General features: G+C 71.5%; 1 protein-coding gene across 1 annotated transcript in view; it reads left to right on the plus strand.

Annotated features, from left to right (window-relative positions):
• HIC1 (HIC ZBTB transcriptional repressor 1) overlaps positions 1-1,408 on the plus strand; it is a 2,402-nt gene extending 994 nt beyond the window's left edge. Inside the window, 3 exon segments of the mRNA XM_006167611.3 lie at positions 23-293; positions 296-670; positions 673-1,408. Coding sequence (XP_006167673.1) covers positions 23-293; positions 296-670; positions 673-1,346 — 1,320 coding nt within the window. The 3' untranslated portion in view covers positions 1,347-1,408.
• The last annotated feature ends 8 nt before the right edge of the window (positions 1,409-1,416 follow it).

Here is a 1,416-nt window from a genome sequence, read left to right on the forward strand (position 1 = left end):
GCGCTCGGCGCCCCCCCTCCCCCCCTTCCCGCCGCTGCCCTTTCAGAAGCTGGAGGAGGCCGCACCGCCTCCGGACCCTTTCCGGGGCGGCGGCAGCCCGGGGCCGGAGCCCCCCGGCCGCCCCGACGGGCCCAGCCTTCTCTATCGCTGGATGAAGCACGAGCCGGGCCTGGGGAGCTACGGCGACGAGCTGGGCCGAGAACGCGGCTCACCCAGCGAGCGCTGCGAGGAGCGTGGTGGGGACGCAGCAGTCTCGCCCGGGGGACCCCCACTCGGTCTGGCGCCGCCGCCGCGCACCCGGCCACCCTGGACGGGCCCGGCACCGGCGGCGACGGCGACGACTACAAGAGCAGCAGCGAGGAGACTGGCAGCAGCGAAGACCCCAGTCCGCCAGGCGCCCACCTGGAGGGCTACCCGTGCCCGCACCTGGCTTACGGCGAGCCGGAGAGCTTCGGTGACAACCTGTACGTGTGCATCCCGTGCGGCAAGGGCTTCCCCAGCTCGGAGCAGCTGAATGCGCACGTGGAGGCTCACGTGGAGGAGGAGGAGGCGCTGTATGGCCGGGCTGAGGCGGCTGAGGTGGCCGCTGGGGCCGCTGGCCTAGGGCCCCCTTTCGGCGGCGGTGGGGACAAGGTCGCTGGGGCTCCGGGCGGCCTAGGAGAGTTGCTGAGGGCGCTACCCGGCGCGACTACAAGGACCCGGCCACGCTGCGGCAGCACGAGAAGACGCACTGGCTGACCCGGCCCTACCCATGCACCATCTGCGGGAAGAAGTTCACGCAGCGCGGGACCATGACGCGCCACATGCGCAGCCACCTGGGCCTCAAGCCCTTCGCGTGCGACGCGTGTGGCATGCGCTTTACGCGCCAGTACCGCCTCACCGAGCACATGCGCATCCACTCGGGCGAGAAGCCCTACGAGTGCCAGGTGTGCGGCGGCAAGTTCGCACAGCAACGCAACCTCATCAGTCACATGAAGATGCATGCCGTTGGTGGCGCGGCCGGCGCGGCAGGGGCACTGGCAGGACTGGGGGCGCTCCCTGGCGTCCCCGGCCCGGATGGCAAGGGCAAGCTCGACTTCCCCGAGGGCGTCTTTGCTGTGGCGCGCCTCACCGCTGAACAGCTGAGCCTGAAGCAGCAGGACAAGGCGGCCGCGGCCGAGCTGCTGGCGCAGACCACGCACTTCCTGCACGACCCCAAGGTGGCGCTAGAGAGCCTCTACCCGCTGGCCAAGTTCACCGCGGAGCTGGGCCTCAGCCCCGACAAGGCGGCGGAGGTGCTGAGCCAGGGCGCTCACCTGGCCGCCGGACCCGACGGCCGGACCATCGACCGTTTCTCCCCCACCTAGACCGCCCTTTGCTGGCCCGTCTTGTCGCCGCCGCGTGCCCCTGGCCCACACCCTTGGGAAGAAGGGGCTG

Source organism: Tupaia chinensis, unplaced genomic scaffold (genome assembly GCF_000334495.1).
Source record: "Tupaia chinensis unplaced genomic scaffold, TupChi_1.0 Scaffold144899_1, whole genome shotgun sequence".
Classification (NCBI taxonomy): domain Eukaryota; kingdom Metazoa; phylum Chordata; class Mammalia; order Scandentia; family Tupaiidae; genus Tupaia; species Tupaia belangeri.